The sequence below is a fragment of the Lotus japonicus genome, chromosome 4 (assembly GCF_012489685.1).
Source record: "Lotus japonicus ecotype B-129 chromosome 4, LjGifu_v1.2".
Classification (NCBI taxonomy): domain Eukaryota; kingdom Viridiplantae; phylum Streptophyta; class Magnoliopsida; order Fabales; family Fabaceae; genus Lotus; species Lotus japonicus.
Window position 1 is genome coordinate 72,225,468 of NC_080044.1, and position 15,434 is coordinate 72,240,901.

Consider the following 15,434-nt stretch of genomic DNA (forward strand, 5'->3'; position numbering starts at 1 on the left):
GCTACTTCTTAAGTATTACAAAAAATATTAGATTGACAAATTTAATAATAATTCGATCACATCTCTATATTTTTAATATTAATTTAAATTTAATGTAGCTGGGTGGTGAAACTTTATTAAATATTCGTATAAAATGTATTTATTTATTCTTACCATGAGCATATAAATATCAAAATCATCAAAATTGAAAATAGAGATAAGTCCAATTAAAAATTATTTCCCATTAAAAAAATCCAATTAAAAAACCTTTACACTACGGTCTCGTTTGATACGTTGTATTAAACATGATAGTATAAGTTTATACAATACATTGTGGATTTATACATTGTTTGATGTTCACATGTATTGTATAAGCTTATACATCAATAGCCTTTTATACATTAAAATGATGGATTTTTAATCCACCATATAGATGATGGATAATGCATGATAAGAGTGTGATGTATAAACTACTTGAATATATTTAATCAACCGCCACCACAACCACCGCCGCCACCACCACCACCACGACGCTCCATCATCGTTGATATATATCGTCATCGTTATCCCCACTACTACCACTACCGCCACCGCCACCACCCTCAACCACCACCGCCGCCACCACCACGTCGTTGTCACTACCGATGTCGCCACAACCACCACGCTTTACCACTGCAACCATCGTTGATACCGTCAAACCACCACTGTCGTCGCCACCACCACCACCAACACTGTCGTCACTACCACCACTGCTGCTGCCACCAGCACCACCACACTCCACCATTGTCATCATCGTTGATACTGTCATACGACCACTGTCGCCGCCCCCACCCTCCACCACCGCTGTCGCCACCACCACCGTGTTGCTACCACCACCACTGCCACCATTGTTGATACCATCATACCACCATTGTCGCTGCCCCCACCCTCCACCACCACCCTGCCACCAACACCACCCTCCACCACCACTGCCACCAACGCCGCTACCGCCACTACTAGCACCACCGCCGCCGTCATCATTTTCCAATACCACCATCAACACTGTCGCCACCAAATTATACAGTGTATGACCAAACACTGTATAATATTAAATTTTACCAGGCCTTATCCTATCAGGCCTCATACAATCAGACTTTATACTATCAGACCTTATACTATACAACGTACTAAACGGGTCCTACCTCTAATTTTTTTATTTTTTCTTATTTTAGAATTAAACTTTAAATGAGTATTTATCCCAGTTTCCCTTTTTCTAGTTATAGTATCATTTTGAATGTCATCGATAGTAATTATCCTTGTACCAAAATAATAGTAATTACCCTTCTCTTATTTGAAAAAATGAATTATCTCTTAAAATTTACAAAATAAATTTAAATTAAAGATGTGAATTATGATTTTTTTTTAAAAGAACCTGCTATCAATTAAATAGGGGGCATAGAAGGCAAAAGGTATGCGGTTACAAAAACATCGACTTCAGGCGGTACCTCCTCAATCCACACCAAAACAGCGTATGAGGCGACATTCCTTGCCAAAAAGTCTGCGAAAACATTGCCTGAACGACGAACAGAAACAACAAACACAAAATATAAAGAACGACACAACTGAAAGCAATCACTAAAAATAGTAGCTAAGTAGTTCTTCCCGTCCGGAGGCTTCTTCCACATCTGAAAGAGAGTGGGACAATCCGCCTTCTCGTGTTGTTGCTTACCTTTGTCGTGATGTTATAGTGTGCTATGTTTCTTTTAGTTTCCTCTTTGTAAAAAAAACGAGTTTAATTTATATGCACTGACGGTGTAAAATTTATTTTACACGGTCAACCAATTAAATTCTAAGGATGTGAATTTTTTTATTTAATTTCATTAATTGACGTGATACATCCTTAAAATCTGATTGGTTAACTTTGCACCGTCGGTGCATAATCCTTTTTCTAAAAAAACCATTATTATCATTTTCAAAAAAAAAAAAAACCATTATTATCACAATGTGTTTAGACATATATCCTATAAATAGGTGGCTTATCCTATACAAGTTCAAGTATTTTTCAAAACACTTTGTGATACATGAAAGATAAAAATAGGAATAAAATATGATCTCTACCAATTAAAATATTTTCCCCTTTTGTATATATCTAAATCGAATCAAACAACGTCCCTTTCCTTTTCCTCTTTCTTTCTATTTCCTCTCTGAAAAACTCTTATGTCAGCTCTCTTCTCCATTGCCATCATCCTCATCTTCCCTTGCAGGTTCGTTCCCATTCATCCCAAAGTTTGCATCTTTTTATCTCTCTCCTCCAACCCTTTTCCCCTTGTTCTCCATAGTTTTAGAAAATTGAAGCAGAAAAAACCCTAATTTCAAACTGTTTCTAATTTGATTTCATCTTACATTTCAGGTTGTTATAGTCTGGGAAGGGAAAGATGGTGTTTGTGGCAATGGAGGAGCCGAGCCAGCTGAAGCGTGCCATGATTGATTCCTCAGCTGGAGCAATTTCTGGTGGAATATCTCGAACTGTAACATCTCCCCTTGATGTTATTAAGATTAGATTCCAGGTTTGTTTTTTTGGAATGTTTTGTTATGCATCATTGTATTGTTCTTTGTTGTCTTTTGGTGTTTGTTATTCACACTCACAATGACAGGTTCAACTGGAGCCAACTTCTTCATGGGCTTTGCTAAGGAGGAATTTGGCTGCAACTGCTCCATCCAAATATACTGGCATGTTTCAAGCAAGTAAAGATATTCTAAGAGAAGAAGGTGTACAGGTACAACAATAACCCTCCTGTATGATTCTGTAGTAGGAAGTTAATCCTGGTTCTGCATTGAATTGTGTGCCCATTGCCAATCCAAACACACTATAAGTCTATCTTGGTGCTTTTTTTGAAGTTTTCTGCCCTTTATTTCTGTCCAATTTGTTTTTTCAGGGCTTTTGGCGGGGAAATGTGCCTGCACTGCTCATGGTTATGCCATATACAGCTATACAGTTTACAGTTTTACATAAGTTGAAGACTTTTGCCTCTGGTTCTTCCAAGACAGGTATGATATTTTGTTGTTCAATGTACCAATATATCGGCTTCATTAGTATTGTATTGAGACTCAAATTATGTTTTGTTGCATCGTCAGCAGTTGTTGCAAGTTTTGACTTCTGTCAGTTAGGTCCATAAGATAAGCTCTTTAAATTCATTTTGATATCTTGCATAGGACTTTTTTGGAAGAGGATCCTCTCTGTAGTTATTAGGTTTATGATCTATGCATGCAATTCAAAACTTATGCCTCTGCACACTGGAATAATAATTGCATGCCTGGAAATTACCTATATCTTCTCCAATTCTAGATTTATGTGGTTCATTGGCGGCTTTTTATTTCTGCAGAGAATCACATTGGTTTGAGCCCTTATCTATCCTATGTCAGTGGGGCATTAGCTGGCTGTGCAGCTACTCTAGGTTCATATCCCTTTGATCTTCTCAGAACCATATTAGCTTCTCAGGGTGAGCCAAAGGTATTAACTATGATTTAATTTAAGACAGTTTCCAAGTTAGTATGTTAATGTTTATTCTGAAGGCCAGTGAAGCATTTTACTTGTCTGCTTTTTATACACCATCCTCCTGTTCATAGACTTCTTCTGTGGTTTTCCTTTCCATCATGAACCTACATCTCAATCTATTGCTTGAAAGGTTTAGGTGGATAGAATTATTTTCATTCATTCTCTTCGTCTGTTTTATTTTTTGTTGTTTTTTTGGGCGGGGGATGCTTCTCTTTGATCCCTTGTGTAGAGAATTATACACTATAGTTTGTCATATCAGATCATATCATGTAGGAGTTCTGTTAGCTTCAAAGCTATATCAAACCTGTAAAGTGCACGTTTCCCACTTTAAATGCCTAGAGTGGTGCCAATCTTTGTCCTTCTAGTTAAGATGTGCTATATGCTCCTGTTTGGCTTGTGTGAAAATGCTGATCCCTGATGTTGTTTTGGTCCTCTTGGAGCTTTTCCCCCTTTTCTAGTAACAAGGATTTTCTATATTTTCCAAACATTTAGGTGTATCCAAACATGAGGTCAGCATTTGTGGATATCATCCAGACTCGAGGATTTCAAGGCATGTATGCTGGATTATCGCCAACTCTAGTTGAAATTATACCTTATGCTGGCCTACAATTCGGCACCTATGATACATTCAAGCGTTGGGCCATGGTAAAATCTCAGTCATTCTATTTAACATCTCAATTTTATTAGTTGACATAATTATGCCCTGCATGAATTGGGTGTTGTGCTTTGTTTGTGGTGCAACTCGAGTAAGCTGAAATTGTGTATTGTTCTAGATTCTGCATGATTGGTTTATTCTACTTGTTTTGCTTTGTATTATGCCACCATTTTAAATCTTGGTGGAAAATTATAAAGTTATTCATATCTCTTAAGTGTATAATGCCTTCTAGTATAATTTTGAGGATTGCTCTAAAAGTTTCTTATTTTAGATTCTAACATGGATTATGTTGGCTTTTCATGGTAATCACTGCAATTGCACAAGCTATCTGGACGAACAATACATCTATACAGCAGTTTTTTTTTTTCTTTTTTTCAAAAGGAGAATATATATAATAATAATGAGGAAACCGACAAGATATAATTTGAGAATTAAAGCATGTTCATGCTTCGTACCTAATTGTTAGGTTTGTATTGTAGCACAGGAGTAAAGGAACCTTGAAATTTATTTCATCATCACTATAAATTTGTTTCCACATGTATGTTGTATTGTTGTAGCATTTACATGACAGATGGGGCTGGATTACATCATACAGCGGATTAGTTTTTTGTTTCGATTTCACTTTACAGTTCTTTGAAACTTTGTTTTTTTTTTTGAATTGTCTGTGTGAAATTGCAGGCTTGGAACCATTATAGGTATTCCAACACCTCTGCAGAAAATAGTCCCTCCAGCTTTCAGCTTTTCCTCTGTGGGTTGGCGGCTGGAACATGTGCCAAACTTGTCTGTCATCCACTTGATGTTGTCAAGAAAAGATTTCAGGTAAACATTTTCTGCTTATTTTTGTATTGGGACAATGGGTTTTTCTATCTCATGACAAGGTAATTATGGATGTTCATTCTTTGTTTGCTACACAGATCGAAGGGCTTCAAAGGCATCCTAGATACGGTGCTCGAGTTGAGCGTCGGGCGTACAGTAGTATGTTCGACGCTATACAAAGGATTTTACGGTTGGAAGGTTGGGCTGGTCTGTACAAAGGGATAATCCCATCTACTGTTAAAGCTGCACCAGCCGGTGCTGTGACATTTGTTGCATATGAATTGACATCAGATTGGCTAGAGTCCCTTGTGACCTAGATATTTTTTCCCACTTTTTATGATCATTTATCATATTCATTTTTGAAAGTATAATTATAAATTGATTCCCTCGTAGGATAGGTAGAACACTATGAGGGGATGCTCACTGATTTTGGTTAGTCATAGTTGATAATATTGTACTTCCTCAAAGATGGTGATAGGACCTCAGACACAGAATAAGAAAATGCAGAGTAAGAAAACAGTGATAACCGAGAGCTTTATTGAATGATCAAAAGTGGATTACAAAAGGAATGGAGTTTGTGCCCTTCAATTCCTTACTCAGAGCTAGGCTCCGTAGAGGAAGTTACAACTTCCTCATCATTCTCACTAGTTACAATATCAAAAGATCCTCTCCACATTTCCTTCCTATTCCTTATATTCAGCAACTAATCTTGCCAGCTCTCCTTTGCATTTGTCCTTTTCTTTAACTAACTTGGTCAGCAATCCCCTTCTTGCCTCTTCTAGAATAAACCTGAAAGATTCTGGGTCTCTTTGTCTTAGTATGAATTAATTCCTCACCTGGCTTAGCCTTAACACCTCGGGTCCTATCAGATGGAAGAACGTTAAGAGAAAGGCTAAATTCAGCTTTTTAGATGTGAGAATTGATTCTGAAAACTGAGACGCTAATTCTTGAGTCTGAAAATTGAGAAGTTGATTCAAAGCATACTTTTACAGAAATGTGATTTCCTTGCACCTATACTTGTATATATATTCCGTACTATGCGAGCACACACGTGTGTTGATCAACATCTATGGGAGTCAATTAGTAACCACAGTTCCATTAGTACTTATAATAGTCAACTCCATTACAGTTTCATTTGTAGAAAGGTTGACTAACAAATATGGCATCAAATACCACGATTGTAAGGGTCACATGGGATATATGATGGATTAGAGTATAACAAATGATTACTACAAAATAAAAATTAGGCGTCAAATTAAAATTCTAGGCGTATATTATTCTGAAGTGGAAGTAAGAAGTTGCAAATTTATCCATATGATATGTCATTTTTCATAATTTTCTTTTTCTGCAATCGATTGTATAAAAATATTGTCAATATTGAAATAATAGATTAATAAAAAAATCCTATGAAAAAAGAAATAGAGAAAGTATCGCTCCAACTCTCACTAACTATGACGAACCAACAAGAACTCCTTGATTTACTTGAAATTGTTCTCTCTGATGGGATGCTGCAACTGTATACTACCTCAATGCACTTCATTTAGAAGTTGTTAGCAAGGGCGGAGAAGGAGCACGTCGAGTGGTGGAGAAAGGGTCACAAAAGCGGCTCGAATGAGGACGTCGATGGAGAGGGCAGATCATGGTGGTTGGGTTGGCATTCGACAACAGAGGCGTAGAGGTTGCGCCTGACCTTGGCGGCGACAAGGAGGTAAGAGCTAGGGTGGTCAGAGTTGAGGGAAACCATGTTTGACGTGAGGTTAAATCACAATTAAATAAAACTACGAGACAACTTTTTAAAAATTTCAGCTGTTAAACCAAACTTGATATCGTAAGTAAAAATTGTCTTTCATAAGTGAGAGACCTAATGAGCACTTTCTGTTTCACCTTACAAGTCACCTTTATTCTTTATCCTGAGTTCCATTGGTTAAGTACTTAAGTTAAATGAAAAAAAAAACACATTTGTCCATGTAATATGTTATCTTTAATAAGTTTCAAAAAAATATGTTATCTTTAATAATTATCTTTTTTATTAGTAGAATATAAAAGTTTCTAAAAATAGTTAGTTAGCTAAAGACAAAATAACCCCTCACAGGTCTCGCATCGCTTAAATCAAAGGGCAAAGGAGGATCACGGTTCTACCGGTGGTTCAAAGCTTCCTCGTCGGAGCCTCAATTCCATCTTCTTCTACCAAGGTTCGTATCGTATCTCTCCCATTTCTCACTTTCCTCTGCAACCTTCAATTCAATGAATTCATGGTTATCTCACTCCCAAATTATCTTTACCAATCGCATGTTGTTTTGCTAGGGTTTGCGTAAAGCTATCGGGTCAGTCATGGCAGATTCCTATATAATACATGTGCATATTGTAGATTGAATTGTTAATTACAGGTATGAACTGAAATCCTTGTCACCCTTTTCAGTACAAAATGTATATAAATAGGAGTCCTATAAGTTTGTAACTTTGTATTAACAATTTGATATGTAAAATATATGTGTACATCATTTGTGACCTTTGCAACTTCAACTAATAGTTGATGAAGCAAGTAAAGGGGATTAACAATTTTACTTCTACAGTTTTTCACTCTTAGCTTGATAGATAGCCTACTCAACACATCTTAAGGATTTTTGATAATTGAAGAACCCCATAAACTAGAAATCAAAACCATATACACTAACTATTTTTCATGTGGAATCGGAACCTGAAATGACAAATAGATTGAAGCTACACATTAGAAAAACTAGAAGAATGATTAAAGAGATAGAGAGAACTTGTAAAAGAGAAGTAAGAAAATCACTTTATAGTGGACATACTCTAATCACTTTGGAGAAGAGATCTTGATGTATCTCTCATTGCAAAAAGTAACTTTATCAGGACATGCTCTATTCCGATCGCAGGATCTCTCACTTCTCCTTTTCATTATTAATTTTTGATTGAAGGTTATCTCACTCAAAAATGACATTTCCCATTGCAGGTTTTTTGCTGGTTGTATTTGTTGGGCTTTGTTTGATGGTTAAGGGTTTGTGAAAATCTATTGGGTCAGACTTCAGAGGCATATTTGGGTTCTGTGTGTTTGATATCAATGGAGGTTGACAGGATTAGCATGTTGCCAGATGAAGTACTTTATCACATTCTCTCTTTTCTTCCAACTCAAATTGCTGCATCCACGAGTGTTCTTTCAAAGAGGTGGAAGCCATTGTGGCTATCAGTTCCTGCTCTCTTCTTTGACGACCGAAGCTACCTTCTAAATGACAAACCCTATCTATATTTCACAAAGTTCATATATGCAACCATTCTCACCAGAGATGTGCCCATTAGAACATTTCGTCTGCAATGTGAGGATTCCCATTTCAACTTTTCTGTTTCCGAACTCAATATATGGGTCAACGCTGCAATAAAACGTGGACTTGAGAACCTCTACATCCGGCTGCCGCGTAATCAATTGAGCTGGAGCAGCTGCATTTTCAGCTGCAAAACTCTGGTTGTTCTTGAGTTGGTGGGATTAGAAGACCTGGATGTAATTTCTTTTGCTCACCTTCCTTCACTCAAAACTCTGCATTTGATTGATGTTGCGTTTATAGAACGCCAAGATCTTGTATCTTTTGCTGACCTTCCTTCACTCAAAACTCTGGATGTGAAAGATGCTCACTTTCCAGGAAGACAGTATCTTGTGGATCTTCTTGCTGGATGTCCAAATCTTGAGTATATGCATCTGTGGGTAATATACTATGATGTTGGATGCATACCTTGTTATAAGAACTTTAAAAGCTTATCTAAATTGGTCAGGGCAGATATACATGCCATTGGTTTTGATATTTTTGTAGAATCTCCTGAGTTTGACAAGGTTTGTATAAATTTTAAAAAGTGTGTTTAACTCGTTTGATTTTGAAAAAAAATGACACTAATGTTTGTTAGTACTCTTTTTTACTCTTGCAGTACCTGGATGACATTCCACTTTTTCCCAATTTAACTCATGCGGAGCTTATGTTGGGATTTGATATGAGCTGGGATTTGGTACTTGCAATACTCAAGCACTGCCCTATGCTTCAAAATGTTGTCCTTGATATGCAGACACATTATGCATATTACAAGGAGCCGGTTTGGATTTCCCCCTGTTGTGTTCCAGAATGCCTTTCGTCACAGCTTAGGACATGCGACATTATAAATTCTGAAGTCAAGGAAAGTGAGCTGCATTTTGCAAAATATATTATGCAGAATTCAAGAGTTTTACGAACAATGACAATATGGACTCGGGGTTTGTCAGAATTAAATGTCGACAAGATTGAACTGCTGAAAGAATTGTTCTTATGCCCAAGGAGTTCTACAATTTGTGAACTTTCATTTATATGAAAATGAACGACAGGCTCTAGTTAGTAGCTGCAAATTGTGTTTAGATGATTGCATTGGTACTTAGTTTATCTGCTTATAGTAAAACTACTAGTGTTTTGAAGGACATGGAACTTGTCTCTTGTTCAATGATAGTCGGTAAATGTCATCTTTTCAAGGAATTGAAGATTTGTATTTTTAATTAAATGACTAGCTCATTTGAAGTTTTATATCTTTTGTGGACATTTTTTTGGAGTTGAGTTACATCTATATGCTTCCATTTTGTGGTTATTGATCTGCTAAATATTGATATGCATGATACAATAACTGAAGTTGAATGTGCTCTTCAACTCGCATCATTGTCCTGGTGGAGACTGGACCCAGAATAGAAAAATCTGTGGAATTTAAATTGAACAAGCAGGGTCCAGCTAAATATTGATATGCATGATACAAAAAAACAACATAACTCTTGCGGTCTAATCACTATCACCAATAAGTTGAACCAGCAGGGTACACCCTTTAGCTCTCACATGCAAATTAAATTTTGAACACCCTCCCTCTCCTGCAGTACCCCAAAGCAAAAGACCTCCCAAAAACCTGATAAAACACCCCACAAAAAATCCCTACCATCTACCCTCATTCCACGTACTGCAACTTTGATACACACTTTCTCTTCATATATCACAAAAAAATGAAAAAATCATTCAAGAGAGTTACTTGTCTTCTATTCCAATATCTATGAATGCGTTGCTCGGGTGTGTATCGATCATCCTTTTTCTTTTTTCTCATACATTTTTTTTCCAAAGGGTCGCGACACAGGGGGCAAGAATCACCCTTACGCAACCACTTTGCAATACACTTTTTGTGAAAGGCGTGAACACATGAGAACATCCAAGCTATGTCATCTTCACCATAGTCCTCCAAACATATAGCACAACCCTTCTTTTTTATTTTCTCTTTTACATATTCTTCACTGCCAATACTAATGAATAGACAGAACTCCTGGGGAAGTGATTCCGGAGCAATAACAATACTATCATCATCTTCAATCGAAAACTTCTCTTGGATGAAAAACTTGATCTCATCGGCTACTTGGTGCAGATCGAATGGTGTGTACAAATGGCAGGATAAGAATTTTCGTATATAATCTTCACACAACTCAAAAAACGATTGAGGTTGTTCGTATATGAAACGTGGGGAAGTTTCAATTACACGAGTATCAACCATAACAGAAATATGGAATTCCAAATAATCTCCGAATATAGGTCATGGAGGTGAGCCAGATTTCCAATAGTATTTAACCTCAACAGCCATGTCTCTGCAATTCTGACTAACTGTGTGTGCAAAGCCTAAAGATCTCTCCAAATTAGTGTCGGGCTTCTAACTGCATTAGGCAGGTGATACCCTATTTATATTATAGGCTTAATTGTAACTTTGGTCCTTGACGTTTATCAATTTCACGATTTTAGTCCCCCACCTAATTTAATTATACAGATGGTCCCTGACTTTGCTGACAGTCTGCAACGTTGGTCCTACCGTTTGTTTGTTAATGAAGGAGGTTTACGAGTTACCACAGGACCAACATTGCATACGTGCAGCAAATCATCTCATTCAGAAACAAACCAGATTTTAATTTTATTTATATTACGTACATATCATTTTCATAATAATTTTCAGAAATCCTAACCCTGGGAATTGAGTTTGGTGCCCCACCCCTTAGGCTTTGCACCCCACTTTATTAAATACGGAATTTAAAGTTCCGTATCAATACGGAAAATAAAATTCCGTATCTGTTTTAGTATATAATGAGTGGTTGAAAATGTGACACGCATGCTTAAATACAGTACAGAATTTTAAGTTCCGTATTCAATAGGGAGAATACGGAATTTTAAATTCCGTATTTGATAAAGTGGGGTGCCAAGCCCCATAGGTGGGAGTTGGGTTTGGGGCCCCCCCTATGGGGCTCCCCGCCCCACTTAAAGTGGGGAAATTACTGGAACGCCCCCCTTTAATAGAATACGGAAGACACATTTCCGTATTGAATACGGAAGTTTAATATCCGTATTATATTAGTATGTAAACCGGCAAGGGTTTATTCAAACCCATTTCAAACCCATTTCCGTATTTTACCAAGCTCTTCTCCCCTCTTCAACCTTCGATCTCTGTCGCTCCCCTTGCTTGAACCGTGTACTTGAAAGGTTCCATCATCTCCATCAAAGCTCTTCACAACCCCATTCTCAGAATTGAAACCTAGAGGTAAGGATTTTTGGATTTTCCCCATTTAACTTGAAATTATGTTAATCATTGAACCCTAGGGTAGTCGATTGTTGCTTGTGTAGAGGTATTGTTGGCTGAAATGTCTTGAATGTGGTTTGGGTTTAGGGCCGATAGCTCATTGTCGTTAATGGCGTTTCTGGGTAAATACGGATCACAGGTTTCCGTATTGAATATGGAAAATGGTTTTCCGTATTCAGTATGGAACATGGTTTTCCGTATTGAATACGGAAAAACGTTTTCCGTATTCATCTCAGAACCAAACCCAACGTTTTCCGTATTGAATATGGAAAATGGTTTTCCGTATTCTAGATGCCATAATTGATTATTAGGAAAATAAAAGTTGATCCAAGCATGCATAATCCACAGAAGATCCGATTATCATCTATGTACTTATAAAATTCTAGGAATTTTCCATTTGCTTGCATCATGTTTCTGTCTATGGCTGAAATGGTATATATAGTGAATGTTTGCTCTGAATATATAGTGAGAATGAAGAACAGAAAGAGGTCTCATGCTTCTAGTGAGGATGTCGGGGCTACTGAGGATAGACACCGGCGGTTACATGCTTCTAGCCGGCGCGGCGATCATGCTGCAACCTCTCAGGCGGTGGAGGCTTCAGCTCCAGTTGTTTCTCCGCCATCTCCCATGATTGAGGTTCCTCTGGTTGATTATCCGCCGTCTCCCACGGTTGAGATACCTACAGTTGTTTCTCCGCCCTCTCCCATGGTTGAGTCATCAGGTGAGGAGTCCTCAGGCGAGGAGTCCTCAGGCGAGGAGTCCTCAGGCGAGGAGTCTTCCGGCGAGGAGTCATCAGGCGAGGCCTCATCCGGCATGGGAGGATCTGACGAGGATAGTATTCCTCCGCCTACTGTTGATGCTGATGTCCTGCCGCCAGAGCAGGGGGAGCAGGGGGCACAGGGTGGCGAGGAGGACCTAATCCAGAGGTTGCCGCCGTTTCCGGGGGGGCCTGTTGAGCTATCGCTCCTCACCCATTATGCTGATCACAAGGCTCCCTGGGCGTGGCATGCACTCCTACGCACAGACGAGCGGTATGTGGACCGTCGACAGTTGAAGGTGGCCACAGCTGGGGGGAAGGTTTGGAACCTTGCTTGTGATGGTGATTCAGACAGTCACAGGCGGGTTCGAGAGTTGATTGAGCAGACGGGTCTTCATCAGCTACCATATTGCAGCTACCCGGTGACAGATGCAGGCCTTATTTTGGCCCTTGTGGAGCGATGGCATGAGGAGACTAGTAGCTTCCACATGCCGTTCGGGGAGATGACTATCACCTTGGACGACGTGTCGGCTCTTCTCCATCTCCCCATGGGGTCGAGGTTCTATACGCCTGGGAGGGGGGAGAGGGACGAGTGTGCAGCGCTCTGTGCTCAGTTGATGGGAGGATCTGTTGGTATTTATGAGGCTGAGTTTGATACGAATAGGTCCCAGACTATTCGCTTTGGGGTCTTGCAGACCCGGTATGAGGCTGCGTTGGCGGGTATGTCTTAATTATTATTGTATTGTCTTTGTATCTATTATTATTGTATTGTTATAAACTATTAACTTAATTCACTTCATTGTAGAGCACCGATATGAGGACGCTGCACGGATTTGGCTGGTGAACCAGCTAGGCGCCACGCTCTTTGCTAGCAAGAGCGGAGGCTACCATACGACCGTCTACTGGATAGGGATGTTGGAGGATCTTGGTCGAGTGTGCGAGTACGCGTGGGGCGCGATTGCGTTCGCTACGCTATACGACCAGCTTAGTCGAGCGTCCAAGAGGGGGACGGCCCAGATGGGAGGTTTTACCTCGCTCCTGCTAGGATGGGTCTACGAGTACCTTTCTGACCGCGTCATTATCCGTAGGGCGGATCCGGAGTACTCGCAGGACCAGCCTAGGGCGCGGCGGTGGGCTATGTCCCGGGTCGGGCATGCAGGCCTTGATGAGAGGCGAGTCATGCTCGATGAGCTGACGGTGGATGACGTTATATGGACCCCATTTGAGGACCATCGGGCTCATCGACCACGGGATCCGAGGGCCATGTATTCTGGCTACATCCGGTCGCCATTTGGCCGTGTTGTTCGACGGCATCTACCAGAGAGGGTTCTGCGCCAGTTTGGCTTCATACAGGATGTCCCTCGACACCCCTCTGAGATCCAGACGTCTGGGTCCCTTGCTGAGACCGCAGATGCTGCCTTTGCTGAGTTTGCGCCGCACCTCCGCCCTCAGGGGATCCCCGCTACATATCCGGGAGAGGCTGTGGAGGATTACATGAGGTGGTACAGCGCTGTGTCCCATCGGTTCATCATCCCTGATGATAGGAGGGAGGAGTTCAGTGCAGTGGTAAGTTTGAATTTTATTTTCCATTCAATTGTGATTTTTTGTTCATGATATTTTATTTGTATCTAATGTATCTACATTATTTTTGCAGACTGTTATGCGTCGGGCCGTGGACTTGTTGGAGCAGTCACTCGAGGTGCCAGATGCTCCTGCAGAGGGCACGCATTCCCGATCCCTCACTGAGAGGGCGCTGGATCTTATTAGATCCAATGCCTTCATTGGTACCCAGGGGGTAGCCTTTGCTGCTGTCCGAGGAGCTAGAGCTGCAGGAGGCAGAGGTCGTGGAGACAGAGCGCGTGGAGGCAGAGGCCGTGGAGGCAGAGCCCGTGGAGAGGGTGCTCCTGCAGAGGGTGCGCGTGGAGGCAGAGGCCGTGGAGGCAGAGCCCGTGGACCTAGAGGTCGTAGAGGGGCCGGTAGGGGTCGGGGCGAGTGATTGACTATATATTTGTATATTTTTTTTGTATTTTTATATTATGACATGTGACTCTTTGTATTAGGACTCTCTTTATATTAATCATGCTTTCTATTTTCACTCATTATATGCCGACTCTTGTATTGAAAAAAACCCGTATAACTACACCGTAAATAATCAAAGGCAGGATAAGTAACATAAATAATTCATGGCAAACAGTTTAAAGGGTACACGAAATTATTCAGAAGCAACACGAAAACAAAATTAATCCTCAGTGATATCGATGAAGTCGTGGGGTCCGCTATCCTGTGGAAATACTTTGACTATGTTGGGCAACGTTATATTCAGATAACGAACAGATTTACTCGGTGCAAACACAGCAACCTGCAAGTAAATTGCAAATTTAAAAGATTAATGCGTATGTCTTTCAAAGTGGACATACTTGTCACCGTCCAACTTTCAAAGTGGACATACTTGTCACCGTCCAACTTCTTCAACAAGTGTTGCATTTCTGTCAATCCCCCGCGGAGGGATTTTCTTAACCTCTTGCAAACACCATAAATCTGAGATATGGTAGTCAAGTTTGAAGGATTGTTTTCCTTCAAAGTCAACAACATCTTTCTCGGTGGAACCCAACTCCTTGTCATTTTTCCCACTTGCTCCTTCTCTCCGGGTTTTAGACGACCAACAAAATTGTGCCCAAGTAGTGACCTAGCTGGTTCATGGTTGTGTATACCTTCCATCACCTTTAGCCGCCAATCTCTATCTATGCCATTTTTCCTAGGTCGTCCTTTTAGTCTAAAAGGACAACCTGTCTTTTGTGATCTCGTCCCTTCAACAAGGTCAGGGTCTCTATAAGGAACATATTTACCATGCTTCTCGCACCCCAACATGACATAAGCTTTTCTGCTTCCATTCCCACCATAATCTGACTTTGTGATCAACGTAACATATCCATTTTCAATCGCAATTCCATGAACCCAATTGATAAGATCATCACGGGTAGGGAAAATCTGTTATAATAATAAGAATTGATTACAAGGGTGATCAAGACATAATAAGAATTGATATATTACACTCTCAAAACAATGCAAAAATA

The 15,434-nt window shown here is 39.9% G+C and overlaps 3 protein-coding genes across 4 annotated transcripts; all 3 read left to right on the forward strand.

Annotated features, from left to right (window-relative positions):
* Positions 1-2,088: 2,088 nt before the first annotated feature.
* LOC130715246 (mitochondrial thiamine diphosphate carrier 2-like) lies at positions 2,089-5,421 on the forward strand. The gene is made up of 8 exons (XM_057565324.1): positions 2,089-2,222; positions 2,369-2,525; positions 2,613-2,735; positions 2,895-3,006; positions 3,342-3,469; positions 4,007-4,159; positions 4,848-4,988; positions 5,084-5,421. Exons 2-8 carry the CDS (start codon positions 2,394-2,396, stop codon positions 5,300-5,302), a joined length of 1,008 nt encoding a protein of 335 aa, XP_057421307.1. The 5' UTR covers positions 2,089-2,222; positions 2,369-2,393; the 3' UTR covers positions 5,303-5,421.
* A 1,626-nt stretch (positions 5,422-7,047) lies between these two features.
* LOC130714588 (F-box/FBD/LRR-repeat protein At4g26340-like) lies at positions 7,048-9,553 on the forward strand. Its single transcript, XM_057564497.1, has 4 exons — positions 7,048-7,177; positions 7,290-7,372; positions 7,957-8,826; positions 8,919-9,553. The coding sequence occupies exons 3-4, from the start codon at positions 8,065-8,067 to the stop codon at positions 9,330-9,332; spliced, it is 1,176 nt and encodes a 391-aa protein (XP_057420480.1). The 5' UTR covers positions 7,048-7,177; positions 7,290-7,372; positions 7,957-8,064; the 3' UTR covers positions 9,333-9,553.
* Positions 9,554-11,463: 1,910 nt separating this feature from the next.
* LOC130716281 (protein MAIN-LIKE 2-like) lies at positions 11,464-14,480 on the forward strand. 2 transcript variants are annotated; one of them, XM_057566492.1, is made up of 5 exons: positions 11,464-11,564; positions 12,070-12,324; positions 12,355-13,080; positions 13,166-13,926; positions 14,015-14,480. In XM_057566492.1, the coding sequence occupies exons 2-5, from the start codon at positions 12,075-12,077 to the stop codon at positions 14,354-14,356; spliced, it is 2,079 nt and encodes a 692-aa protein (XP_057422475.1). In that variant the 5' UTR covers positions 11,464-11,564; positions 12,070-12,074; the 3' UTR covers positions 14,357-14,480. The 2 variants fall into 2 exon arrangements, with proteins under 2 accessions (XP_057422475.1, XP_057422474.1); XM_057566491.1 differs by lacking the exon at positions 11,464-11,564 and having other exon boundaries at positions 12,054-12,324.
* The last annotated feature ends 954 nt before the right edge of the window (positions 14,481-15,434 follow it).

Excerpts from the sequence above, each read along its gene's own strand:
- LOC130715246 (XM_057565324.1), top strand. The coding sequence starts at position 2,394 with ATGGTGTTTGTGGCAATGGAGGAGCCGAGCCAGCTGAAGCGTGCCATG. Across the intron at positions 2,526-2,612 it reads TTATTAAGATTAGATTCCAG|GTTCAACTGGAGCCAACTTC; the intron begins GTTTGTTTTTTT and ends TCACAATGACAG. Across the intron at positions 3,007-3,341 it reads CTCTGGTTCTTCCAAGACAG|AGAATCACATTGGTTTGAGC; the intron begins GTATGATATTTT and ends TTATTTCTGCAG.
- LOC130714588 (XM_057564497.1), top strand. The coding sequence starts at position 8,065 with ATGGAGGTTGACAGGATTAGCATGTTGCCAGATGAAGTACTTTATCAC. Across the intron at positions 8,827-8,918 it reads AATCTCCTGAGTTTGACAAG|TACCTGGATGACATTCCACT; the intron begins GTTTGTATAAAT and ends TTACTCTTGCAG.
- LOC130716281 (XM_057566492.1), top strand. The coding sequence starts at position 12,075 with ATGAAGAACAGAAAGAGGTCTCATGCTTCTAGTGAGGATGTCGGGGCT. Across the intron at positions 12,325-12,354 it reads TCCCATGGTTGAGTCATCAG|GCGAGGAGTCCTCAGGCGAG; the intron begins GTGAGGAGTCCT and ends AGGAGTCCTCAG. Across the intron at positions 13,927-14,014 it reads GGGAGGAGTTCAGTGCAGTG|ACTGTTATGCGTCGGGCCGT; the intron begins GTAAGTTTGAAT and ends TTATTTTTGCAG.